Below are 27,488 nucleotides of genomic sequence, written 5' to 3' on the forward strand. Positions count from 1 at the left end.
ATTATAACTAAATATAAATACAATAATGGCATATTAATTCAACTATATACCCCACTAAAAGCATATATTTTTTATACACAGTTATTAGGACTAATTATTTAAATTGAACATTTTAAACCCCACTTCAATTTTTATTGCATTCACCTTACTTTTTCTCCGTATAACTTTGTAGGGTTAGGTTTAGGGTTAGGTTTATGGTTAGGTTGGATGGGGGATGATTACTACAGTCTGGCAACCCGATCCCATCTATTATTGGGCAGTACACGATTATCATTTAAAGTTAGAAGGCATACGCCTTAACTGTATGAAATAGATATAGAACCGATAAGCCATCAAATCACTCCAGGCGGAATGGGCTCTGGCGAAAGTACTACGAGAAAAGTGTCTTTCGGTGTGGACGACGAGGACAGAGTCAGGATTCTTCGCGGAGTCAAGGTAATGCTAAATCAGCTAGCGTTTGTTGATGAGCTATGCTAACTTGATCCATGACACCACGCGTCAAGCTAATGAACGGAATCGGAGCTATTTAGAGCTCGATCAAATGGACCGTGGGTAAGACTTTAACTAAGCAAGAATGATGCGTGTAGGATGCAGAAGGATGCGAACAAGGACGTACAGGTTGATAGTCTCTACGGACTCGAGGGGCCAAACTTCACTCTGCAGCATTTTGAAATTTGTCCTTCTAATTAAGAGTCAATAGATCATTAATGTCTTGTGAGGCGACAATGTCTTGCTTGCTTATCCATTCTGATAAATTCGGCGTAGTTTTCCGCCCAGTATTTCCCAGGTCTCGCAAGGGGGGGAAGCCGGTGAGTAGCAAACGCTCCTCCGATCGCCCAAACCAAAGTGTTTGCTACTTAAATTACATTTATATTTAAGTGTTCTAAATCAAAACACACATCCAGATGTTTGTTGTTAAAACATGGGGCTGAAATAATGTCCATATATCTAACGGAGGTCTGCTGTTGGGCTTCTGACAGCGGTGCCTTCAAGTGCTGTGAAGTGTCGGAATTTTGTAAACTACCCTGAAGGGCGTCAATGTCATCTCTCTGAGTGATGTCAGGGCGTCAGAGTGCATTTCCCAACACCCCCTGTTGACGGCAGCAAACAAGTTCCCATAAAATTTGCTTTCTTCAACAATATTTTCTTGAGCAGTATTTTCATTCCCGTCTTTCAATGTTTGGAGAGGGCATTTTTTTGTTTCCCCTCCTTGTAACTGCATGCGTCTCTCCTTTTTCTTTTTCAATAAAATTATTTTCTTGAGAAGACATCATCTAGTTGTCAAATTTTAAGAGGAAAAACATCTAAAACTAACCAAACTGTCATTTTACACGAGGTTGCACATTCTAATGTTGTTAGTCTTAGAAATAGTGAGTCACTGGGTTTGACGGTTTTTGGTGGAGCTCGACACAGACACGATCAACAGTAAAGCTCCTGTGATCCGCTAAAGAACTTTTGCTCCCAGATCATTTTCTTTCCAGCATTTGCAAAAAATTAACAGTTTATATTTAATAATAAATCTCTCTAACTGGAATCCATTTTTGAATTTTTTAACCTTATCTAGCAATAAAGTGCCAAAAATAATCCATCCATCCATCCATCCATCCATCCATCCATCCATCCATCCATCCATCCATCCATCCATCCATCCATCCATCCATCCATCCATCCATCCATCCATCCATCCATCCATCCATCCATCCATCCATCCATCCATCCATCCATCCATCCATCCATCCATCCATCCATCCATCCATCCATCTTCTTCCGCTTATCCGGGGTCGGGTCGCGGGGGCAGCAGCTTCAGGAGGGACTCCCAGACTTCCCTCTCCCCAGCCACTTCATCCAGCTCATCCCGGGGAATCCCAAGGCGTTCCCAGGCCAGCTGAGAGACATAGTCTCTCCAGCGCGTCCTGGTTGTCCCCGGGGTCTCCTACTGGTGGGACATGCCCGGAACACCTCCCCAGGGAGGCATCCGGATGAGATGCCCGAGCCACCTCATCTGGCTCCTCTCAACGTGGAGGAGTAGCGACTCTACTCCGAGTCTCTCCCAGATGACCGAGCTTCTCACCCTATCTCTAAGGGAGAGCCCGGACATCCTGCAGAGAAAACTCATTTCGGCCGCTTGTATCCGGGATCTCGTTCTTTCGGTCACAACCCATAGCTCGTGACCATAGATGAGGGTAGGAGCGTTAATCGACCGGTAAATTGAGAGCTTTGCCTTTTGGCTCAGCTCTCTCTTTTCCACAATGGACCGGTACAGAGTCCGCATTACTGCCGACGCTGCACCGATCCGCCTGTCGATCTCACGCTCCAACAAGATCCCAAGGTACTTAAACTCCTCCACTTGGGGCAGGATCTCATCCCCGATCCGGAGAGGGCATTCCACCCTTTTCCGATCTAGGACCATGGACTCGGATTTCCCGACCGCTTCACACTCGGCTGCGAACCGCTCCAGTGAGAGCTTGAGATCACGGCCTGAAGAAGCCAACAGCACCACGTCGTCTGCAAAAAGCAGAGACGCGATGCTGAGGTCCCCAAACCGGACCCCCTCAAGGCCTCGGCTGCGCCTCGAAATTCTGTCCATAAAAGTTATGAACAGAATCGGTGACAAAGGGCAGCCTTGGTGGAGTCCAACCCTCACTGGGAACGAATCCGACTTACTGCCGGAAATGCGGACCAAACTCTGGGATCGGTGATACAGGGACCGGACCGCCCTTATCAGTTGGCTCGGCACCCCGTACTCCCGAAGCACCGTCCACAGAACCTCCTGAGGGACACGATCAAACGCCTTCTCCAAGTCCACGAAACACGTGGACTAGTTGGGCGAACTCCCACGCACCCTCGAGGATCCTGCTGAGGGTGTAGAGCTGGTCCACTGTTCCACGGCCAGGACGAAAGCCACACTGCTCCTCCTGAATCCGAGGTTCGACCTCCCGACGGACCCTCCTCTCCAACACCCCTGAATAGACCTTACCAGGGAGGCTGAGGAGTGTGATTCCCCTGTAATTGGAACACACCCTCCGGTCCCCCTTCTTAAAGAGGGGAAACACCATCCCAGTCTGCCAATCCAGAGGTACTGTCCCCGATGTCCACGCAATGTTGTAGAGGCGTGTCAGCCATGACAGCCCCACAACATCCAGAGCCCTTAAGAACTCCGGGCGGATCTCATCCACCACCGGGGCCTTGCCACCGCGGAGTTTTTTAACTACCTCAGTGACTTCGACCCCAGAGATTGTAGAGTCCGCCTCAGAGTCCCCAGGCCCTGCTTCGACAATGGAAGGCGTGTAGGTGGAATTGAGGAGGTCTTCGAAGTATTCTCCCCACCGACTCACGACGTCCCGAGACGAAGTCAGCAGCACGCCATCCCCACTGTAAACAGTGTTGATGTTGCACTGCTTCCCCCTCCTGAGACGCCGGATGGTGGACCAGAATTTCCTCGAAGCCGTCCGGAAGTCATTCTCCATGGCCTCGCCAAACTCCTCCCACGCCCGGGTTTTTGCCTCAGCCACCGCTGAAGCCGCGTTCCGCTTAGCCATCCGGTACCTGTCAGCTGCCTCCAGAGTCCCGCAGGCCAGAACGGCCCGATAGGACTCCTTCTTCAGCTTGACGGCATCCCTTACCGCCGGTGTCCACCAGCGGGTTCGGGGATTGCCGCCACGACAGGCACCAACGACCTTACGGCCACAGCTCCGGTCGGCCGCCTCAACAATGGAGGCGCGGAACATGGTCCACTCGGACTCAATGTCCCCCGCCTCCTCCGGGACGTGGGAAAAGCTCTGCCGGAGGTGGGAGTTGAAGCTCTTCCTGACAGGGAGTTCTGGCAGATGCTCCCAGCAGGCCCTCACAGAGCGTTTGGGTCTGCCAGGTCGGACCGGCATCTTCCCCCACCATCGGTTGATCAGTTGACAGCTCCGCCCCTCTCTTCACCCGAGTGTCCAAAACATGTGGCCGCAAATCCGATGACACGACTACAAAGTCGATCATCGAACTGCGGCCTAGGGTGTCCTGGTGCCAAGTGCACACATGGACACCCTTATGTTTGAACATGGTGTTCATTGTTGAAAATCCGTGTCGAGCACAGAAGTCCAACAATAGAACACCGCTCGGGTTCAGATCTGGGGGGGGGGGGGGGGGGGCGTTCCTCCTAATCACGCCCTTCCAGGTCTCACTGTCATTGCCCGCGTGAGCATTGATGTCACCCAGTAGAACGATGGAGTCCCCAGAAGGAGCGCTCTCCAGCACTTCCTCCAGGGACTCCAAGAAGGGTGGGTACTCTGAGCTGCCTGACAGTCAGGACCCGTCCCCCCACCCGAAGGTGGAGGGAGGCTACCCTCTCATTCACCGGGGTGAACCCCACTGTGCAGGCGCCCAGACGTAGGGTAATAAGTATACCCACACTAGCTCGACGCCTCTCACCGTGGGCAACTCCAGAGTGGAAGAGAGTCCAGCCCCTCTCGAGAGGGCTTGTACCAGAACCCAAACTGTGCGTGGAGGCAAGTCCAGTCGGAACTTTTCTGCCTCGCACACCAGCTCGGGCTCCTTTCCAGCCAGAGAGGTGACATTCCATGTCCCGAGAGCCAGCTTCTGCAGCCGGGGATCAGACCGCCAAGGTCCCTGCCTTTGGCCGCCGCCCAGCTTACACTGTACCCGACCCCTTTGGCCCCTCCCACAGGTGGTGAGCCCATGGGAAGGGGGACCCACGTTCCCTTTTCGGGCTGTGCCTGGCCGGGCCCCATGGGCGAAGGCCCGGCCACCAGACGCTCGCCTTTGAGCCCCGCCTCCAGGCCTGGCTCCAGAGGGGGGCCCCGGTGACCCGCGTCCGGGCGAGGGAAAACGAAATCCATTTATTTTATTCGTCATAAGGGGCTTGTGTGAGCCGTGGTTTGTCTGGCCCCTCACCTAGGACCCGTTTGCCATGGGTGACCCTACCAGGGGCATGAAGCCCCCGACAACATGGCTCCTAGGATCATAGGGGCACGCAAACCCCTCCACCACGATAAGGTGACAACTCACGGAGGGGAAAAATGAAACAAAAAAGTGATAATAAAACATTCTGTTTTTTGTTTTGGTAAACATGCTTTCTACATCTTCTTCTAGCTTTCAGAAGATGTTCTCCAGAGGATGAGGGGTGTGGCCAACATTCCTCCACAGCCTGCACAGAGAGACACAGGTATAGTTGCCCCCCCCCCACCCCCCACCCCGTTCATGGCTGGCCCATATGTAAACACTATTCTCATTATTTTAACAGTTCAGCAATTTAGCATATGAAAATGAGCCATTGAACATGGCTCTTAATGTGGCTTTTAAATCCTTGTGCAAAGTGAAAGTTAGTTGCCATGACTATGTTGCTGTTTCATCATTTTCTTTGTTGTCATCATCTTCATCCTCTTCTTCTTTTAAAGACAGCAAAGAAGCACTTCCACCGAAATATCATGTAATATTACATAGATGACACTGAAAGTTTTTCAACCATTAACCTTGTATTTGCTATTAACTCTCTCATTACTCCAGGTTCCACTTTCAGTACCAGCTCCAACACCCGACCCCAGCAAAAGCCACAACCCCGGACCCAGTCAAGCACCCACTCCAGAAGCACCGGCAAAACAACTTCAAAAGTCAAGGAAGAATCGCTTAGGTTGGTAACAATCATTGAAATCCATTATTCCTTACTGTTGTTTTAGGGCCTATTCAGGGTGTACTCCGCCTACTGCCCGAAGACAGCTGGGATAGGATAGGGATTATTTCAGTCGTCTGTTCTGCAATGAAAATTTGTGACATTGCTGTGGAAAAAAGGACGTTATTTTGATTTTTCCTCAAATACACCGGTTAGGCTCCGTTTGGAGTCACAAAATAGTAGTATTTTTATTATCTTTATTTATATATATATTTTTACTTTTACTTGCTGATATGAGTACTATTCCCACTGGTCAGTATTCTGAGATTAAGGTCAGAATTCTGACTTTAAAGTATGGATTCTGCCTTTAAAATCTGAATTCTAAGAATTCACTTTAAAATATGGATTCTCCCTTTAATGTTGGAATTTTCTGTAAATACTGCAATGTTTTTTTTTTTTTATTTATTTATGTTTTTTTTAACTTTGAAATCTTATGGTCCACTTCCCCAATGAAATCTGAGTGATGGTCTATGCTGCCCTCTTGAGGTAGCCAGTATTGAGTCATTGTGCATTGAAGGCATCGGAAGTCAGACTTTATAGACGGCCCGTGGGCAATAAAAGCATGATTGTGTGTGTGTGTTTTCCAGGACTGATCGCCAGCAGAGTAAAGTGAGGGAGGACTTGGCCCAGATAAGAGAGGCGGAGACAATTAAGTCAATGAGTCAGGAGAGACAACACAATCGCCAGGAGGCTGAGAAGGCCAAACAGTTGGTACATGCATGCACGCACTTACGCACACACCTACGCACGCACACACGCACACGCGTACACACACACACACACACACACACACACACACACACGGTTCAAATTTATATTTTTTGTCATTACAAATGTAACCAAAACCTGCAACAGTCACACTAAGTTTTTTTTAAACTTGTCCATTATATTTTAGGCTTTTCTTTTTATAATTGTGATGATTATAACTGGCACTTTATGAAAATTCACCATCTCAAGAATTCTGATACTGAATTACACAAGGAGGTCACAACCTAGGTAGGATTTGACCTTATGAAAAGTATTTTTCCGTGACTATTTTATATAAACTTTTCACTTCTCGCATTGAGCTAATTAAATAATTTAATTTCACCACAACCTGTTCTAATGCTTGCAAAGTGAGTCACAGGACATTAGAGCAGTTTTTGGTTCCTTTCAATGATTGCCAACTTGCTTCGAGTATTGTCTAATTTAAACAACACCCTCAATCCTGAATTTGACTGAGTTTACAAATATTAAGATGAAATACTTTATTTTTTATTGACCCTAATATTTCAGTAGTTGTCAGCTTCATGAATATTCTAAACATTAATTTATTTACCCTAATATCTCTCTTAGCTAAAAGCATGTTTGTGTCTGAAAGCTATGGCTTTTTTAGGCACCATCTTGTTGGGAATGCATCACACCATGAAATTATATTCATCCATTCATCTATCCATCCATTTTCTATACCGCTTGTCCCCACGGGGGTCGCGGGAGTGCTGGAGCCTATCCCAGCAGGCATAGGGCAGTAGGCGGGGGACATCCTGAATCGGTTGCCAGCCAATCGCAAGGCACACAGAGACGAACGATGATATTCACGTAGGGGAAATTAAAAAGGAAACCTGTAACAACTTGAAATAAGTTTTATGTTTAGTTTGTATTAAATTATTGATGGGATTTTGTGCACATCTGTATAATAAATAAAAAAAAAAAAATCTGCTCATTTATGTTACTGACAAATAGAGCTGAATAGTTCCTGGTATGGATTTCTTTGAAATCCCATGTAGTGGCTCAAAGTGAGGGTCTGGATGTCATATGTAATTCCATTTAAGTCATCTTTCTGCCTCCTCTCTTTTTTTTTTTTCTTCAACATTTCCACTCATCTTGACTCCTTCCATCTGGAACTTGCTTTGCTGTTTTCTTTCATTCTCCTATTGTTCTACCGTCCCTTTTACTGTATCGCTCCTGGTCTTTCACCCTTTCCATCCCAACCGATCACCTCACGCCTCCTGCCCTGGAGAGACTGCATTATCAGCACAGTGCAAGTGGTAAATTGCAGCCCAAGAGTTTCCTGGGATTGGAGATAGCAGTGGTGTGGCGGTGGGTTGGTTGGAAGCAGAGTGGAGAGGTTGTTTTACACGCCGGCCGTGGCCCATTTCGTTTGACTCTCCTCCTCTCGCACCTGCTTCCCTCCCTCGCTTTGATAAGACGTGCTGTAGTGGCTGCCTTATCTTCACTCCAGCACTCTCCCGCTGTTAATAGAAAGTCACTAGAGGGACATAGTGAGCACAACAACTGGTCCAACAAGACTGGACGTGCTGATGCCAAAGGCGCCTTGTAATTACACTCTCCTGTGCTATGAATACTTATATGCACATGCAAGTCAAGTGTGTGGCAGCTTTGCGTTCATTCATGCGGAACTCAAATTAGATTCCTGTTATCGTGTGAGTGAAGGTAATGGCTCAACATTCACGCGCTGTGAATGCTCAAGCAGTTGAAGGTGCATTGCTTTTACCTTTTTAATTACTTTTTTTTGTTTTAAATGCATCATGGTATGGTCATCATAGCATAATGGTCAATTTCAACTTGCAGTATTAATGGTTTATAATGTCAGGGGCATGTGTTTCAAAAATTCGTTTTGTTCATTTAAATAACAATTTGTTATGGTACAATTATGCAAAAAGTCATTTCCACGCAAAGAGACACTACATTTTGGTTTTAATACTTAAGTAATAATCAAATATCGTTAATGTGCTTGACACAATACTGATGTGAATCTTTCTTGATCTCATTGCAAAATACAGTCAGAAGAGTGGACCTCAGCAAGATTGTACATTGTCCACATTATCCTCCCTCACCATAATGCAATGGGCATGTATATAGCCCATACAATCCTCCATTAATTAGTTTTAGTTTTTATACCTGCTCAAAACTGGGAAAAAAAGTTTTTTGTTCTGATAGAAAAATACGAAAGGAGAAACCTCAGATGTTTTTTATAGCATGCAACAATGCATGAATGACTCACTTTTGGCTCATGAAATGTTTAATGTAGTGAAACAATAACATTCAGGTGATATTTGTCATTAGGCTATAATTTGTCATGAACAGGTGTCGAAACTGTGCGGGGAAACCCCATTAGAATTCGAGTCCAACACATTAACTTGTCTGGCAACATGACTACAATTCTTAGTTGGAAGTGGTTTGGCTAGGCAAAATTTTAAGTCAACAGGTTCACTGTATTGCCTCTCAACTATTGCCCCCACTGTCTAGAAGACTGGGGCGGGGGGAATTGACTTGATGGAAATACAGTTCAAATAATGCATATATCAATAATGCGTAAAAAGCGTTAAATGGGAAGCAAAGTAAAGAATATTGAAATGTGAATATTTTGGAATATGGTCTATGAATGATCATCAGCACCTCTACATGTTTTAATAGCTTTTTGTATACTTAAATGGAAGAAATCATGTTGAAGGAATGTCTAATTTGTTCTTAAATTTGTCTCAATATGTTAACCAAATTCAGCCCTTTGAATATCTGACACAATGTCAAGGATGCCCCCCCCCTCCCCATCCACTTGCCTCGGACGCACACACAACACACGCAATTGACCCTGAGCAGGATGAGCCAAGTGGATTCATGCATGGTTGTATAGATGGCTGCCTTCTCCTCTCTTTGGTTATTCCACATGCTGAATATTAAATTAAATCACGTTAAATACAGTGTGAAATTCTCTCCATGGACAACTCTTTGCTTATCCCCGTGATAATCCAATTTACCTAATCTCTATAACAACTATGACCCTTGTTATCCTTTTTGCTTGAGAAAGTGGCTACAGAGTAACACAATGGTATGGAACATTGGATTCTAATGTGGTAATCAAGACAAACAATCATCACCGAAATAACTTGGAGCTACCGTGGCTGAAATTTGCTGAAATGCATACTGATGAGCTGCAATGCTTTTGGGACAATGTTCTTGTGATGATTCTGGGTTTTTCATTCATTGACAGAAGGGTTCCAACAATTTTGCCAGTGCTTTGTGTACAAAGAAAATTATACAGTACCTTCTATGAAACAAGCATCAGGCCCAATTATGTTTTGGTGCTGCGTTGGTAAATTTGGCACAGGGTATCTTGAACTTGTGCTCGTTGCAAAGATATTTTATATTTTATGTATTTGTGACTGATTTGCACTGCCCAGTTTCAGAAAGATTGGTTACAGATATAAGTCATGGATAGAGACAAATGCATCTTTATTAAAAAAATAATTGATAAGAATAAAAACATCAAATTACAGTATTTTCTGCACTATAAGGCGCACTGTATTATAAGGCACACCTTCATTGATTTTTTTTAATTTTAGAAATTATAAATTACATAAAAAGAACAGCACAACAGAACAACCCATGATATTGTTACACACATTTGTCCAGATATAATAATACAAAAGCTAAATTATACAGTCCAGTGAAGGCACCTTTTAACCTGAAGTGCTTGGGTAATTTTACTCCTAATCAGTGGCCAAAAATACCACAAGAGACATGCTAAAAGTCTCATTGAAAATTACAGAAACCGTTTGATTGCAGCAGTTCACTCAAAACTTTAAAGTTAAGGGTACCAGCATATTTAGCTGGACCATTTTCATTAGTATGTGCAAGATAATTCTTAAAACGATGCCTGATTCAAAAACAATATTCTTTCTTAATTTTGTTCGTTTAAAGAGGCCGCCAACCCCATTTATTTTCTTTACAATAATATAACAGCTCACCTATTTTTTGAGTTTGGACATGTGACATTTGCAAGCTGATCTGTGGTTGGTCGTGGTTGGTTGTGTGGGTCTGAGTTATTTAAAAAAAATCCAAATAAGAAATGTTTTATAATACATACGTATATAATAATGATAATTATTTAATTGGCTAATATAGAAATGTCTTCCTGTATGATATAATGACATGATAAAAAAATTTCTGTTTTACTGGGGCCTTCCATCACTCATCAACCGTAGAGCCTCTCACATCTTCAGATTGTTGTTTTGTTTCTTCTAATCAGGAATTATTTTTGTTCAGTGTTGAAATGTTTTTGTGTTTGCCTTGGCATGCTCAATGCTTCATGCAGCACCACTTCCTCCTACCCCTCCACAGTATATCAGAGCTTCTGTGCAGCAAATGTGTGTTGAGATAGAAATTTCTAACATGACATCTCGTGTCGAAAAAGGGGAAACAAAAAAAGGCATCTATTTTATTGAAGCGGCTGCACCTGGTGATGAATCGGGACACAACTTCTCTTAGAGCGGAGGCTTCTATTTAAAGGAATAAGGTAGTTCCACTTTCACTCTTGTCCATCAATCTGATATTGAAGCCGCACTGGTAAATTGATCCAGATGTTTTCTTTGATTGGACTCACCTACCTACCTTGTTTACACTTAATGACGTGTCATCAGTTGGAGATCTGGCAGCGGCGTCGTATCCATCTGAGTCGGGGAGCGCTTTCAGGCTTTGGTAATGGGTGTGAAAGAAACAGCTGTGTACACGTTTAGCGAAAAGCGAGCGGATGCAGATGGGGACAAGCTTCATTACCATGCTACGTATTAGCCAGTGAATTGCCCCATCTTTTATCATGTACTTCTCCAACTGCTTATTTAGTCTGACATATTTCATCTCGATGATGTTAAGCAATGGGAATGAGTAAGAACAAGTTAAATGCGTGCGACCTCTTGAATTTCAATCGATTTGCCAGCCTTTAGGCAAGCGTTATTGTTGAATGAATATGCTCGTGCATGCTTAGAATATGACATTCTAATTTGCGTTTTTAGTATGAGTTTTATTCCATTTAGCCACAGTGCATACAAGCAGGGGAGGGCATTGGGTAGCAGCAAAGATCAGGTGTCATGAGGAAAAAAAACCCAAAATAAATATCAAGATGAGAGGAAATTCTGAAGAGATAGAGGAGCACCAGGGGGGAAAAAACGGAGTACCGGGAGATAACTGAGGCTATAGTCGAGGGGAAAAGTGAACAAAGGAGCAGACAGGAGAGGAAAAGGCTGAGGTGCTGATAAGGCAACACCTGTATCGGTAATTGTAATCTGCAGGAACTGATACGCTTCTGCATGTTAAGATAGTAGGCTGGCATTACACGCGTGTGCGTGTGTTTTGCGAGCGCTATACCATGCTCCGTACGCCATTTACTAAGTGAGGATCTAACTACATTAGCCTGTGACTTTTCTGATGATGTCTTTTGACAGGACGTGCTTCTGATCCTTTTAGTCACACATTTAATTCTCCCAAATGAATGCTTAACAGTGACACAGATGCTTATAGTAAATGCAGAAATCTTAAAACAAAAAAGGCCTTAATTATTCCTAAAAATTGCACTAATGCTTAAAAAACAGTATTTATATATCTCAAAAGAGATGAAATGTGTTGCGGCTATACTATACTATCTTTGGTAAATAGATCATGTTTAATGTTCTTGAGTGTGCAGATAACCTGCTTTAAGCTGTAATGGATATGGATATGGAAATGTCGATTGTCCCAAAAATCGACCCCACAAAATCACCTCATAGCACCCCCTGAAAATTTAGAGAAATATTTTCCCCCCGACAGTCTGAATCTTAAACAAGCTCACTGAGCTTATGGCGCCTTTATCGTTGTCTCAGCAATAATTATTTAGATGCTGCAAATGTTCTATGTACCTGATTTGATAAAAAAGAAAATACACTTTTAGCGGTGTCTTTATTGAGACAACTTGCACTCATATTTAAAATGTGTTATCTACTGGGGAGCAGTTGTTATATAATGGGCCAAACTGTTAATGGCAAACAAGAGAAGCTGTAAAAAAAAAAAAAAAAAAAATGGCTCACATTGTTCTTCCTTCTCTGTGTAGCTGTCTGGTTGTAATTACCAGTCCAATTATTATTGAGTGCTAATTTATTGTCTAGCTGGAAGCTATGTGTTAAATAAACCCAGTGGACTAAATAATGAGAAGAGGAGAACTGGGAAAGAGGTGAACAGACTGCTGGTTTTATCAGATGGTATTAACACGCGCACGTGCACGCGCACGCTGCCCACTGAGAAGGAGTGAGTCGATAGTCATATATCCTTTGACTGATATCGCAATGCAAGTTCTGTAGTATTTGGCCGTGTGCTGTGGATGGTCCATTAGACCAATGATCTTCAGATTTTCTAGACTCTGTGCTGTATCCTTACACAGCTTTTGCATCGATTTACTGTTAAGATTATGGAAATAAGTAGAGACTGACACTATTGAACAACACTGAGTATTTTTGCCTGGAAAGTATGAATTTTGAACTACATGACCTTAGCAGCCTAATTTTTTTTTTTAGAGGACCGAGACATCCCACCATACACATTACCATGTTAGCACTCAGCGTATAGGTTAACCTGCATTTTGCTATGCCAGCGTAGTTTTAGTGGTATTCTAGATCACAATGAAGTCAACCCCCAATAATGTTTATCTAGATTCTTTTCGTCTTCTTAAGACAAAATGGGTCACTATTTGTGTGTGTGCCCACGCACGTGTGTCTGTAGTTTGGCTCGTGTGGGCTGCGGTGTGTGCCGAGTCTTGCCTGGCTGCCTCTTATCTAGCGTAGACTTGCAGACCCCTGCAGGGACAACAGGGGAGTTGTATGATTCACTCTCATTTTCCTCTCTGGCTGCAAATTAAATCTGGAACAACACAGTCGGCATACAGATAGGAAGAGTGTGCTTACTTTCATTTAAAGGCGCTCGCTTGTAACTCAAACTTTCCAAGCATAAACCCCGTCTTTAATATCAAACAGACAGGTGAACTCAGTTAGGCCCTATTTTTCACGGGTACTCGTCGCATCTGAATTTTTTTTTTTTTTTGCCTCGGTTTGTTTATACTCCACCTCTGATTTGATTTGGTGTTCAGCGGCCGTGATAATTATGATGAATCTTCTTCCTAGTGTGTACATGTGTATCTCTGTTATTGCTCTGATGTTTACACTGTGCCCAAAGTCTACTACGTACCTTAAGAAATCAGAACATTCTTGTGGATGTTGTATAGTTTAGAAAGTTTTGATCAAATATTATTTCATTATTTTTCTTTCCAGGGATAGAACTTTAAGTTATTGTTCTTGCGCAAAATATGGAAGGTGTGGTGTGGTGTCTTGAACCTTCTAAATGTCCCATTTTCAATCTGAAATATGTTTATTTGAATTCATTTTGATGCAGTGGTTACTTGCCTACGGTGGCTTGTTCTAATGGTTATTTTAATAATAAATTAATTTATCCACTATTTTGTCAATTAATCAGAAAATTCCTTTTTTTTTTTTTTTTAATTTTCAACGTTTTTTCCAAGAACAAGAGTAATATTTCAAATTGGCAGTAAGGAAAATGCACAAACAAATTGATTATGATTCCTATACTGATTTGTAGCATTTTAGAAAATGGGCACAAATCTCAATCATTATTTTTCAAAATAAAAGCATTTAGTTGTAAATGTTTTCTTTGGATTAAATGCAAATATAATCAGTCTCTTTCATAGAGGACTGCTAAAATTTAAGAATATTTAATGTTGACAACTACTATTCTGAAGAGTTGGACAATTTTAGGTAAACAAGGTCCCTAAATGATTAATCTATTATCAAAATAATTTTTGATTCATTTCATAGTTGATTAGTTGTCGATTAATTGTCACACCTCTTGCCCACTCCAAACAAGTAATAACGCATCATAAGTATTAAATTTACATTAGTTATGATTTGTGTTATTGATTATATGTACAGTATAATATGCACAGTGCTGGTAAATTCAAGTGAGCATTCAATTTGGTGTTATGCTTTAGTGATATTTTGGTGTTTTTGGTCTCTGACAATTTGACTACAAAGTGTGAGACTCAGCGGTGTTTCTCTGTTTTGTTATTGTTAGGTAGCATAATAGCTGCAGCGCAATAATTACAGCAATTGGTTACAATGCACAATACAAGCATCATTACAGGGGCATTTTTTTTTCCCAATAAATTGAAATCACAGTGTTTCATCATGTTTTTACAGTTTTCACAATGTCATACTGCGTTTCATATTTAATCAAAGAGTTTTCTGTTGAAAGTTTTTCATGTTGAGACTTTTGGTTTTGGTCAAACTGCCTTATTACTGCTTCTGTAGACCTGACTAATCCACCACATAGCATTTTGTGTTTAATCCACCTTCATATTTGTGTGTGTGCTGCATGCGTGTCCTCATGCAGGCTCAAGAGCTCCAAAAGAAAGAGTTACGACTGAAGGCACTGGATGCATTCTACAAGCAGCAAGTAGCTCTCCTGGAAAAGAGGGTACGCTACATAAACATGAACACATCAATACACTTTCAGAGGCGTCACTTTTACACAAACTAAAAACAGAAAAAAATAGAAACTGGTATATTTCGCAAAATCAGTTAAGCAAACATGCACAGCTGATTCTTCAAACAGAAAAGATCAGTGATTTTTAGTAACCGTGGTCCACTGCAGGGAGCCATTTTATTTGTTTTCATTCCCTTTCAACTGTTTGATATTTGCCGGACTGAAAAAAGGTGTATTCTCATTGAAGTCTCAGTCTCACTGGGTGCCAACCAATAAGAACCTTTGCATGGCCTTTTGTTGGCAAGCAGTTCCTCCATGTCCGACACGGAAAGATCCTCTCAAAACATACACAGTAAAAGTCTACACACCCCTGTTCAAATGCCACATATTTGTGATGTACGTAAAACATGACACCAATAGATTTATTAAGTTTTATTTATTAAGATAAAGTAAATTTGTGTTGCCCATCATTAATGCTACCTGTAAGCTGAACAACTCAACAGAAAACCAAGCTGAACTCTTTTAAGGGGAACAATTAAAACTGTACAATAACACCATTGCATAAATATACCCTCAAACTAATACTTTCTTGCAGGTTTGACTTTTATTACAGCACCATTTTTTTGGGGAAGGACCCCATTAATGTACTTTTGTCCACTCTTCTTTGCAAACATGCCCCTTTCTAATAGAAGCTTGAATGTTTTGTGCTAACATTGACTGGTATTTGGAATCGTACTGTAGGTATGGCGTTGTGTTGGCCATGAGCGGTGTTGGGTTTCACTCAAACGTATAAACATGTATGGCACTGTTAATGTTGCTCTTGCTACACCACAAAATTCTGATCTTCAAATTGTTCCTCTTTTTGGTGGCAAAACTCACCCCAAAAATCTGAGAAAACGCTTAGGAGGGTCTAGTCGGTTTATTTGGTTGATTCTAAAGTTGTCTTGCACATTTCAAGTCTTTGGCACGCTATCCCAGTGTCAGACGTGCGACTATTTATGAAAGTCTCATTAGCAACAGGTTTGGTATACAGAGGGCCTAGAAGACTGGCAAGCTGGCATACGGGCTGTGCAAGCTGTGTTTGCTCTTGGGCCTTGGATGTTTGCTGATATACCTCTCCGCGGGTGCGCCTGTGAAGGACAGAAAGATGTAGAGAATGAGCCCCGTCTGCATTTTTCCATGCATTGTATAATCAGGTGCGCTGCCTGCGTACTGTACAAATGTGTGAATTTCTCTGCTTGTATGCAGGGCTCAGTGTGCTTGCTTTACTGTGCTGTGGTTTAGTCTGTTTGACTTTGCAAAATGTTATCAGTACAAGAGTTTGACTGCACTGAATCAAAAATGATGTCAGCCTATTGCAGCTTTGCTTATATTAAAATTGTCTTACTACTTGATTATTCAGGTTTGCCATCCATTTCTAAATATTAAAAGTTGTTTGAAATGTTAGCTTTTTTTTTGCTTTTCCTTTTTCATACAATCATTTCAGGAGTTTTCTCTCATTTTTTTTCTGCCATCCTTCATTCTCAGCTGGTATAGTTTATTGGTTAAATATTTGGAGAGAATGCTGCATGTGTGCAGGATTACGCTAGAAAGCACAGCAGAAGAGAGGTTGCAGTTGTTATGGATTGGCACTGTTTATTTAGTTTTTCCTTAGGAACACTGTCCAATTCTCCATTATTTAACAAAAAGAATGGTGGGAGGGAAAATCATTTGTCTCTTGCACGCAGCTTATATTTACGTTTGGACTTATAATAAAACTTTCAGTAACAAAATAGTTTACCTGACCTTGTCAAATGTTTTCTGTGCTTTTCGGTGTGTAGAATTTGGAAATATATGAACAGAGCAAGGAGCAGTTCCACCAAGCTGCATCCAAGACAGAATCAATTGTGAGGTAAGATATACACGCGCACACACACATAGATGCACCCACACGCATACACACACAATTTCCCTTTCTGTATTAGCCCCTCAGGGCTTTGACACACATACACACAATCTGCATGTACCCTACACAGCAGACTAATAAGTAGTAATAGATAAGGATCTCTTCTTTTCCTCATTTTGTAACCGGTTAAATGCTTGCATTCTCCAGAGCAAACCTGACTAATATGATAAGTGTTTTAATTGGTAACTTTAATTAAGTTGAGTTAAACAATACGCACACTCCCGGTGGTAAGTGTGTCTCACAGCGAACCTTTAATGAGCCACGGTTTGGGAAACAGGCTTCAATTCGAAATACTTGCAGGCGAAGTAGAGACCAAAATTGTGCTTGCAGTGAACGTTTCTGTCAGTGCTTTCTATTACTGAATCACTGTGACTACCAAATAACTTATAAACAAAATTAGCTGTGACTACAATAAAGCCCTCATCCAGGTTGTCTTGATCATTGGGAACCTTTCATGCCATCTCCATTTTACTTGTGCTTACCATGGTCGGTGTGCATCATAGACCGGTTGGCAGCCAATTAAAGGACTTGTGATGCTGGTGTAGGGAAGAATCCTAAATGATGCATGGATATCAAATAATGTATTTCCCTAAACATAGAAATATATACATCTTTTTAAACACACATCTCAAGTTCATACTTTAAAACAAAGAACACAACTTCAAATAGTTTCCCGGTTTATATTTCGATAGCTGGGCTGTGAAACAATTCAAAGTTAAACAGCACAAGCATTGCAGAGTAAAATTTAAGCAATACTAAAGTGATGTCAGAACCACAGCAGCAATTATGCTGGCTGAAACACAACATTTAAATAGTTAAGTAAAGTTAATTTTGCCCATTAAACAATTATTTCTAAACAGTCTGACGATGGTCCGTATTATGGGCTATTCGTTTAGCAGCAAGCTGCAAGCTACTTGCGGCTACACTGCCAACAGGTGCTGTATTAGACAATGTCGGTGCAATTAATTCATTAATTTATTTTTTTCAAATGGCGTCCTTGTTTTCCATTTGAACATCATTTCAGGATGACATAATGTTGATGTTGGTGGCAATAATAATAGCAATCGTAATAGCAATATAAGCTTGAACTGGGCCCCAACTATCCGATTTCCAGGCAGGAAGACAGGTCAAGTGAGCTACCACCTCATCACGTGCTTCAAGGAGCAACTTTAAAATATCACCATACCGAAGCAATTATACCTGTAACTTACTGTATTTGGAAAGATTTTATTTTGAATTTGAGATTCTCACCACATTTGCGGCAGCGTAGCATGCTGTGGCTGATTGACACCAATTAAAAGCGTGCCGGAGGCTGATTTTTTTTTTTTTTTTTTAATCAAAGTACTCGAATTACTTGAGAACTAGTTTCACCCCTTGGGTACATATAGTCTAACAATCATTGGCCATGGATAATCTCGAGTGCACAATTAACCCTCCATGCATGTTGAACCGCTCAAGTGTTTGGGCAGATGTGCTAAATGCCATTGCACTGTGCTACCGCATTCTCATGTTGTCTTATGTTAACTTCTCTTCCAGCCAATATCTTAATTTGACATTTCCCTTGGACACATTTGTTGTCGACGCGGCATTTAACAAAGAAGTTGTCTGTTCAAAGTAATCAAATTAAAGTGTGTTATGGTTGGTGAGGAATGCTGTTTGGGGCTGATAAGAGTATATTATTAATCACACACAAAGCTATAGATATATATTTATGTATAAAAAGAAAAAACTGCTTTTGTGTAGCTGCGATATTTTGTATCTCACCATTTTTTAATTTGCAGCTCTTTTCATTATTTGTTCTCATTTCTCTTTGTGCCGCTTAAGCTCCTCTGTGTGGTCCACAAGTCTGAGGCCTCTGTGTTGTCCGCCTCCACATTACGGGCAGAAATTAAAAATAACAGGCAGCACTGTTAATTAAGTATCTAATCTTACTGTTTATATTTTCGTAGATCAGTCACAGAGAACATTGAATACATACACACAGCAAAACACCACTTTCAAGGCTTGACAGGCTGTCAGCGAATGTACTTTATGCCGGTACAACGAGAAGCCACTTATTTTAGGTCTCCTCTTTGTCATCTAAAGTACATGGAATTATTGCTTGTACGCATTGGCACCCCTTTATCCATAAAAGAAAAACCCACAGTGGTCACAGAAATAATGTGAATTTGAATCGACTCGCTGTTTTTTAGTAAATCTCCTCTGGTGGAAAGCACTGGCATGTAAACAGAATATCATCCGGCCATGTGTGCATTCAAAGGTTATTATAATAATAATAATAATAATAATAATAATTACAACAATAATGATAATAATGCAATTTCATTAAAGGATTGCTTTGTTACTTGATAATAATGATGCAATTTCATGAATGGAACGCTTTGTTACTTGATAACCCAAGATGCAGAATTGTTATTGATTTTTTTTTTGTATTCAACACACCTACCATGTCATCAATAAATTTACACGGCAAAATAACATCAGAAGAATTTGGCTTGAAAAGCTTAGAATAAAATGAAGCCCTTGGACAGCCTTCAGGTTGTTGTGGCTTGTAGACAAAGCTTTACCGGCTCTTTACTCTCTCATTTTATCTTCGGGCGCCATTATTAATAAGCTCCCTCTGCTATCAGGAGGCTTTGGGTCCACAAATGAAGCCCATTTATTTCGAATTAAAAGACGGCTACTTATCTTTGGCAGCTTCATCACTTGCAAGAGATAAAGATAGCGCTTTAGTGTCTCCTTTTTGTTGCAAATATGATGTGAGAGGAAAGTAAGAAAAATGAGGGAACTCAAAAAGCAAAAGATTAAACAGAACAAAAACTCAGATACGCCATAATCTTTAAAAATGTGTAGAATAACACCAATAGATCCATCCTTTGTGACTTCTCATCTTTTATCTTACTTTTGTCGGTTTTTATTTTCCTCTTTCCTTGTGATATCATTAGCACATTGATGAACTCAACTGTTGTTTGTCAGATGATAATGTGCATTGCACACATGGACATGGATGTACTGCAATTAAAATGTTGAGGTCAGCCTCCTCTGGGTATGAAATCTAAAAGAAACCTTTAATTTGTTTTCCAATTAAATTTGTTAACTACTCTTCACAGAGTAGCGGCATGTGTGCGCTAATTGGATGTCTTGGCATGTTGGATGTGTGTGTGCGTGTCTGCGATGTACTTTCACAGGATGTGTGTGTGCTGTGTAGCTACTGTAGGCGTATGTAACTTGTTGGTCGCCGCTTCAGTCAGTCAGACGGATGCACCCAGACATCAAACCTGTCATAGTTAACAATCACAGATAGACGGGCTAAAGCCAATTATTATACAGCCCACATAGCTAATTAAGCATGGCTAATTCAATATCTCAACATAGACTTTTCGGTTGTATTCGATCAGAATGAGCTTTTCCTCGCAATTAAATGTTATTTAGCACTAATTGGGTGATTTGCAACGAAGCATATAGTGTGCTGTCCACACCGTCAGTTGCTAAAGTGGGTTGCCGTGGGTGTAACTGATATATTTCTTTTCATCTTTCTGTGACCTCGATTTACGATGTACTCGCCTCAGTACAAATGTTTTTTTTTTTCACGACATTCTGCCTAGAAAACACAAAAGAAGCTCAGATTGTATTATTGTGAGCTGAATGAAACTTTGAAATTGAAAACTGGGCTCAGACATATTTTGTTCCTAATAGGTGTTTGAAAAAAATAATGGAAGAACACCACGAAATAAAAATAAAATATCCCCTATTTCCACGTAACAATTCATAAAGCAACTGGTCACCAATTATTTCTGATCATTTTCAATTAAAACAACATTTTGAGCATCTTCATTTTTGCGTGTCTGTTGCAGTTCTCGGAACACAGACGGCGTATGTCCCGGCTTGCAGGCTCAGCTGTTCTCATGCTACAAGGTGAATGGAAAACAAACTCTAAGATGTTCCGACCTGGCCAAAGAATACATGCAATGCATCAATGCCGCAAAAAGGGTAAGGACGTCCTTCAATTTAGCCTTTAGAATGAAATACCTCAGTTTTCTGATTAAACTTTCAGCCAACACTCCTCAGACAATCTGATGATCTAAAGAAAGTTTTGAGTTTTGTGAAATATTTATTTTTCTTTAGAATCTTTCTCTCGACACAAGCAAAATAATGGACTGTAAATGAAGACTAAAGTGCATTTTGAAAATTAGCAACTCAAGTTAAATGTAGCATTTGTACGTAAGTTTAATACTACCTACTTGAAATTTATAAAAAGTTAAGTGTGAATATGTTGAGACAAAAACCGAGAATATTGGATAGTTGCTTCCACTTTCTGTCACTTCAGAATTATGTTTCACCAAAAGCTGTCATAAGCCTGAGCTATGGTAGTCCAAAAACGATTTAAAAACAAGAAAAGACCAAAACAAGCATGCTGTCTTTTGAGCCGTTGGCCACTGCATAATTTTAGTATGTCTAAATTTGTTGCGTGTTCCAAATGCAAGCCAAATATGAGAAGTTGTCTTCATCATTTTCTTCTCATGTTTGAAAGTCCAATACGAAAGCATACTTTTTATGATCAGCTTCACAGCACGTTAGGGATCAAGACTGCATGTCAGAGTGGTCTCACTGCGGCATGACACTTCCACCTGTTTCAAGTGTTTTTTTATGGATACTGTGCTGTAGACCAAATGACAGAGACCCTGCAGAGCTGAATGAGACAGAGTCTGACGTGAAATGGTGATATAACTCAAGCGCACTGTCCAGACACTCAGCAGGATTCTCCTGGCATTTATCTACAGCCTTACATGCAAACGAATGCACCACCCTTTGAGCTGTAAAGTCTGATGCTGTCCTCGAGTCATTTGGGGACAATCTCATTATGTCAGAGGCCTGGTTTTCACAGAGGAAGCGAGAAAGAACAGACAGACCAATGGCTTAAAGAAGATCAGGGGAGATGTTAAAAATAAGATTTTAGTTTAAGAAATTAGTTTAAGAAAAGGCAAGAAAATATCTGGCCTGGGCACAAAAAAAACAAATGATATTGAGTGCAAAACTGTAGCAGTTAAAATGTCAGCTTCTATTTTTACAGAAAAAGAATACAATATTGTTTATCAATCACAATTCCTGCCATCTTGTACATTGCTATTTTCTGCTTAGTGAGGTGAAAGTTAGTTTGTTAGATAGCAACCAGGATTATGCAAAAAATACTCAAATCTAAAGAATGTGTTTCATCATCATAAAATGAAGAATACTGTTTGTAATCTAATCTCGGATTGTAAACATAAACTAATTTTCTGGTTTATGTTAAATTTCTCTTAAGTTTGATTCTCCCACACCCTTTTGCTTTTGTTTTAGTGTTACCAAATGATTTTGGTCTTTTAAGTCTGTTATTGCTCCATCCAGCAATGACTCCCCATTAGTCAAATACTCAGTTTTAATTGGAATGAAATTCTATTTAAGGATGCCGAGGGAGTATGTAAAGAGATACTGTTAAAACGGTCTTCCCTTTTTGAGATGCAGTTTGTGTAAAACTTTGATTTCTTGCTGTGTGGAAACCAGGGAATACCATCAAGCTAGAATGCTTATAGCAAGCACAAACAGAAACACTTTCAAAGCAGACTCCAACTGTTTTTACTGATATTGATTTTATATTTCTTAATATCCTGAAGTATTAAAGGGCATGCTGACTTTTACCAAACAACCACTACCATAATTGAGTATTTTACAAAAAAATAATTTAAAAAGTAAATTTTCCCCCTTCCTTTTAAGAGTCGTGCTGTTACTGTGACCACATGAGCATGGCTAGTGTGCTTGTCAATAATGAGGCAATCAAATGAGAATATTAAGAAGACAAAATGGGACTGAGATAGTGGACAAACGTGTTTAATTGAAACTGGTTGGGCAAAAGAACTCAATGATTGCACCTAGAGAAAAATCAGTACATGTGTACGTGACATGTCAAAACTACGATCAATTGAAATGTGCAAAAGCTTACAGGGGCAACACCAAGGAATCAGAAAAAACAAAAGGGAGGAAATAGTGCAAACTTGAGAAAATTATAAAAGAGTAGGCGCTTAACAGTTGGGGAGCAGAAAAAGAAAACTCAACATTGACTTCACATTTGACAAAATTTGCAAATAAATGGTCCGGTACAAAAGTCACATCATCAATCATAAAAGGAGCATAAAAACGTTACATTGGCAAACTTTGTCATATCACATGCTTGATCAGTCATAGTTTGTCACAGTCACTGAAATAACCTGTGGCGAAAGCTAAACTGTGACAGGGTTGTACCTTCTAGACCTCGATTTGAGAACTTTGACTCCAAATACCTTATTGATGCTGGAAAATAACAATTAGGCCATTGCATGACGCCTTTACTTCGACAACTAATCATGTAAATATGGTCTGACGTGCCACAATCTGCATGTACCCTTCTTTCAAATCTGAGTAAAATACCCTGCCTACCTTAATCATTCTAAGCTTGTGTTGTGACACGTGCAGTCTTCATTCTTTTTCATTTTCCATTCCCTTTATCAGCCAACCATCTTTCTGTCCCCATCCACCATTATCACTTCACTTTTCTTCCTCTTTCAGTCCGGCCTTTTGTTGCTCTGCCATGTACTATCAAGCAGTCAAATCTCGAGCCTCTTTTATCTAGCTTGTGGCCTTCAGACACCTCGCAGTTTCCAACCAAGAAAAAAAAAAGTTTGCAGGTGCAGAGACATACTAGAAGGAAGCTTCTCAAAATTACCTCGGTTGTGAGGCATTTTTGTACACCTCACAGAGTGAACCCTGACCTTTCCAGCAGTCGGCTTAACCTCCTTCAACACACTCTGATAGGGGGCCCTGATAATAATTCGACATCTGCTTGTATTGTGTTCAATAGAAAGCCTCATCACCCCTTAACCTAGCACTCATTTCAGTTTGGATTTTGCCGCTCCCACCTTCACACACGGGAAGCGGTATTGTGGAACTCAAGGCCCCCCAGCTGGGATAAAAGAGGCCAACAGGGGGGGTGTTCACTGTTCTTTGTTGCATCCAAGTCACTGTATTATCAAAGCAGTCCATTTTAAACCCACCATCCATTTTCAAGTCCTTTTGTCACGCATTCCATCTGTCTCTTTTGTGATCGCCCTCAGATTCAAACCTGTATTCCCAGAGAGATCAATTTTCTTTTCTTCTCTTGTCTTTTGTCAATAAATAAACAAATACCATTGCATTATTCTTGCCTTTCATAGCTGTTTTGAAGACCTGCATCTGGAACTTTAAAATTGCTCGTTTGCTGCTTTCCAATAGTTTGCCTACAAAGGCTCACTCAGATTTAGATTGTCCTCTCATTTTCCTCATTGATTTTTTTAGTGTTTTGCCAAGTGAAATTGTCATCATCGAACAGATTAAAAAAAAGTTTTTGATTTGGTTGTACATACAAGTTTTTTATTTTATTTTATATCTGACAATTAAACTGATGCTGTGTGAACCACCCTGAGATTTTCTAGTACCTGTCAGCAAGATGTGTGTTTTTTCTATTCTGGCTTTTTTTTTTCTCCAGTAATTAAGCCATGTGTACGTGCAATAGAGTTTACGTGTAAGCAAAATGGGATTTTTCTCAAGCATGCAACCTGTATAATGCATGGCCGCTTGACAACATTGAGTCATAGGGCTCTATTTTCATGACCGCCGCAAATCCTGTGCGTAGTAATTTTGCAAGATGTCCGGAAACTTGCACATTAAAAAAAAAAGGCAGGAGGGGATCGCGCCATTGTGGGCGTGATCACAGCCAATCAAAACTTGTATTTCACTTGAAGACATCTGTGGAAAAAAGCCGCAGTTATCTGTGACCGGAGCATCGTCACTGCTCTTGGCCAATGTGCAGACAGTGAAAGCAATCAGAAATCCAGAATGAGCTCGTCATCACCGTTGATGACAAACCTTGTGTATCCATCCCTTTTACTGTTTGCATGCTGGCCACAAGGGTGACATAAAAACTGTTATAATAATGAAAATAAAAATGTATGCCGCTTTCATCTTTTATTCATAAGATTTTTTTTTTTTAAATCTTATTCTCAATAAACTTTTCATTTTTCTTCTTTTAGAACTACTTGGTCAACCATGGATGAAGATGGAGAATTTCTGACAATGGCTTTTGCTATACCTCTAAGAGCATCACCTTCCATCACAATTTTGTGTTGAATTATGGCAGATTTGAGTTGCTTACCTGTTAGCATGCCTCGTTGCTCAAATGTCCTTGTATGCTATTTATCGGCAGTAATATAAATTCTGCTATTATTATGCACTGCTACAATTTACACAGTACAAGAAAAAAAGTCAATAGTGGCGGGTTCGAGGTCTGACTCAATACAATTTGGAATCAATCTGTTACAAGACCATTAGAGGCCGTTTGCCCGCTTTAAAAAGTAAAGATTCATTCAAGGCTCTTTTATGCGCACATGAACTTCAACTTCACTTTGCGTCCAGATTTCTGCTGCTTGTGCCGTGATAAAAAAGATGAATGTATGGGTACTGTGCTCGGCATTATTATTTATGTAGATAGACCGCTTTGAAAATTTTGTGTTTTTCTATTTCACACAGGAAGTTTTGTTCCGCATCGCCACAAATTGAGTACAACAGGCCTGTACAGTATCATTTGATTTTATTAAACGATTTATAGTTTATTTTTCCTTGTCTGTATTCAATTAGTTAACAGAATCCAACTAAAAAGTTAAAGCAGGACAATGAGATGAAGCTTTCAGTTAAATATCACATATGAAATATATCCTACAAATTAGAATGCTGGAAAAATAATTGAGTTTTAGCTGGAGAAGTGAAAATGTATAATGAGGGGAACATGCAAATTCCAAACAGTAAGGCCAGAGCTGAGAGTCAAACTCACAACTGTCCGGCAGACACCCGACCACTAGTCCAACGTACTGCCCTGCAAGAGAACCCATAGGTGGGAAATGTGTATTTATGTAGTCAATAAAAAACAAACCATAGCTTTCAGCAGTAAGGCAACTCTCCCTTTCTTCTGTCTTCTCAGAAATCTGGACCTCTATTAGCATCCTGATCCTCTGCACTACTGCTCTGCAGCCAGTCATGCTTGTGTGTGTACGCTCTCTGTGGAAGCCACACACACTCCATTCTGTAACCCTTATTGAAGACTTCCACCTCTCTAATGCCATTAGACGGGATGAGAAAAAGAAAGGTGTTTTAGGGAATAGACAGCCTGCTTAACCCCCACCGTTGTGCAGCAAGAGAACAGTTTAATCTTTTTGTCGTAGGCCGGATTAGTGCTGCTTTTTATCACCACTGGCTCTTTTCGCTGGACCTTGCTGTCATTTCCCCCCCCTCCCTTCTCATCCCTCCTTTCACCATGCGCTCTTCTTTCTGTAATGCTTGTTCTGGTACTCAGTGGCCTAATGCATTATAATGCCACTGCTTCTCTTTATCTGTCTATTGTCATTACTCTTTCTTCAGGGTAATACGTTCTTATTGTGAAGGCTCTGTCAAGTTGAAATTGTGCTGCTGTGTGTGCAAACTGGGGTGGGACATCAATTTTCCATGTCCACATTTTGTCGATGATGAAGCAGAATTGGATTTAGAATATATAATAACATAATGGATGTTTGGGGATATTTTATGAGCATCTACTGTTTAAGTTCACGAAACATTTCAGATTCAAGCAGGTGAGTTCATTTGTTCTTTGTACAATAACGTAATAGCAAAGATGTCATTCTCTGGGAGTTTTGTATTGTTTGAATACATTTGGTTTTGTTTCATCGATCAACGTATCAGTGTTCAAAACATTAAACAAAACTCTAAAACCAAATGATCAGACTAGCAAAACATCCTCATCAATTCGATACTGCAGTGATTTATGCCTGCTTGGACGATGCTATTATCTTTGTAAAACCTTCAAAAGAACGCGCTGGCCACTAAGTTGGTGAATATTTCTTCTTTTGGTGATCTTTTTTAGAGCCAACCCCCTTTTTATGGAAAATGCATAGAGGCGGCTTTTGAGTGTTTCTGGAAAGAATTTGGAGTATGTTTTTGTGTTCTTCTTTTTTTTTTTTTATGCATTTCCATTGTCGTCAATTATTCGTGGATAATCTTTACTCACGGGCCAGCCTGTTTCCTATACTTTGCGAACAGCATCAACTGTACACTTTTGCTTAAAAGTTGATATGCCCTGGCAGACTTTATGAAATATTTTTAAATCTTTAAAAATAGGACTGTTTACCAAACGTGGACGTACTATATTCTTTATTGCTTTGTTGAAAAATCCTGCTATACCATAAAACCTTGAAGTTTCATTTGAAAACAAAAAATATGAAAAATATGTTTTGCCCAATCACTCTTTTTTTTAAATTTTATTTTTTTAAGCATAATATACGGTACACATCTTACTAAATAAAGGGTAAATAAACTGATGAGCACAATTGCACTAAATGAAGTGCTGCTGTCTCTGTCTGGCCGTCCGGCAGATATGCCTCAGAAGTTCCTCCTTTTCATTTTGATATTTTATGATAGCTACTGGAGATTTCATATTTTTCAAGGCGACTCCATTCATGTCTGACGCCTGCT

At 40.6% G+C, this 27,488-nt stretch overlaps 1 protein-coding gene across 1 annotated transcript; it reads left to right on the plus strand.

The window, feature by feature from the left end:
- The first annotated feature begins 207 nt into the window (after positions 1-207).
- LOC148402574 (MICOS complex subunit mic25a-like) lies at positions 208-25,579 on the plus strand. The gene is made up of 8 exons (XM_088356838.1): positions 208-435; positions 5,101-5,173; positions 5,515-5,638; positions 6,265-6,388; positions 14,885-14,968; positions 16,798-16,868; positions 20,777-20,912; positions 25,001-25,579. The coding sequence occupies exons 1-8, from the start codon at positions 352-354 to the stop codon at positions 25,022-25,024; spliced, it is 720 nt and encodes a 239-aa protein (XP_088212964.1). The 5' UTR covers positions 208-351; the 3' UTR covers positions 25,025-25,579.
- The last annotated feature ends 1,909 nt before the right edge of the window (positions 25,580-27,488 follow it).

The sequence above is a fragment of the Syngnathus floridae genome, chromosome 2 (assembly GCF_059516105.1).
Source record: "Syngnathus floridae isolate MCC-2025c chromosome 2, RoL_Sflo_1.0, whole genome shotgun sequence".
NCBI lineage: Eukaryota > Metazoa > Chordata > Actinopteri > Syngnathiformes > Syngnathidae > Syngnathus > Syngnathus floridae.